We start from the raw sequence: 1,559 nt of genomic DNA on the forward strand, positions 1-1,559 counted from the left end.
TCCTGCCCCTGGCAATGACCTGAGGTGGGAGTAAATGTAATGACACGGCCATGGCCAGAACCTCATGTTCTTCCATCCCACATCATGTCTTTGGCAAGGGCAGGAAAAGGGACAGGTATCTTCCCAGATGGATCACAGGGAAAATGGATCCCCATGGCTCTTCCCAATGTGGGCCCTCCAATGGGGGATGAAGCTGGAGTGGTGCATGAACCTGTTCCTGCATTTGTGGCATTTGCAGGGCTTCCCTTACCAGTGCCTCTGTTGGTGTTGGGTCAAGGCAGAGCTCTGGGTGAAGCTCTTCCCACACTGGGGATACTCATAGGGCCTCTCCCCAGTGTGGATGCGCCAGTGGGTGATGAATTGGGACTTTTTCTTGAAGCCCATCCCGCATTCAGGGCAGCGAAAGAGCCTCTCCACTGTGTGAATCCGCTCATGCAGACGGAGATTTGAGCTGGTCTGAAACCTCTTCCTACATATGGGGCACTGGTAGGGCCTCTCCCCAGTGTGGATGCGTTGGTGCCTGACGAGGGTGGAGTGGCAGCTGAAGCCCTTCCCACATTCCCCACACTCGTAGGGCCATTCCCCAGTGTGGATGCGTTGGTGGGTGATGAGGGCGGACTTTTGCTTGAAGCCCATCCCGCATTCAGGGCAGCGGAAGGGCCTCTCCTCTGTGTGAATCTGCTCATGCAGACGGAGATTGGAGCTGGTCAAAAATTTCTTCCCACAAGTGGGGCACTGGTAGGGCCTCTCCCCAGTGTGGATGCGTTGGTGCCTGGTGAGTTCTGACCTGTAGCTGAAGCCCTTCCCACATTCCCCACATTTGTAGGGCCATTTCCCAGTGTGGATGCGTTGGTGGCTGATCAGGGTGCTGCTCTGCCTGAAGCTCTTCCCACACTGCAAGCACTTGTGGGGCTTTTCCCAATCAGGAAGCTGCTCATGGGCCACCAGCGCAGAACTCTGGCTGAAGGCCTGCCCACCGTACTGGCTCAGGGTGAGTCTTTCCTCCTCAGTGCACCCTGAGCTGGGTTTGGAGCCCCTCCTCATGTGGGATGTCTGAGGTTTTTCTTCCCTGTTGGATTCCTGTGCACTAGATTCACTCAAAACGGCCTCTTTCACAAGGTTCTGCCATGCAGATTTTTTCTCCCTGATCTCCACCCTCAGTTCTTTCCCTGGGGAAGGAAGGACAAGGAAAGGATGGGATTTGCCTCCATGCCACAGGAAAGGGGAAGGAGATCCCACCAGTGCATCCCCGATAGGATGGTGTTGGCAGCGGGGTTGTCCTGCAGCCAGGGGCCATATTGGGCTGGGAGACAGAGCAGGAGAGAGGGGGAAAGGGGCACTGACTTCCTCCTCACCTGTCTGGGTGTCCTGGGGATCCTTCCTCTTCCTCACAGCCTCCTTTTCCATCTGGCAATGGTTTGGGGATGGAAAATCCTGTTTTGGCAGAATAACAAGGGATGAGCACATTGAGATTTGTACTGGTTTAAATGCAAACATGGGGAACATCTAAACCAGAATTGCAATTAAATAACAAAATTAAGATCAAGGCAATGATACAG

General features: G+C 54.3%; 1 protein-coding gene across 1 annotated transcript; it reads right to left on the minus strand.

Moving 5' to 3' along the window:
* Positions 1-246: 246 nt before the first annotated feature.
* LOC141730249 (uncharacterized) lies at positions 247-1,044 on the minus strand. Its single transcript, XM_074547679.1, has one exon. It carries the CDS (start codon positions 1,042-1,044, stop codon positions 247-249), a length of 798 nt encoding a protein of 265 aa, XP_074403780.1.
* Positions 1,045-1,559: the final 515 nt, after the last annotated feature.

The sequence above is a fragment of the Zonotrichia albicollis genome, chromosome 9, assembly GCF_047830755.1.
Source record: "Zonotrichia albicollis isolate bZonAlb1 chromosome 9, bZonAlb1.hap1, whole genome shotgun sequence".
NCBI lineage: Eukaryota > Metazoa > Chordata > Aves > Passeriformes > Passerellidae > Zonotrichia > Zonotrichia albicollis.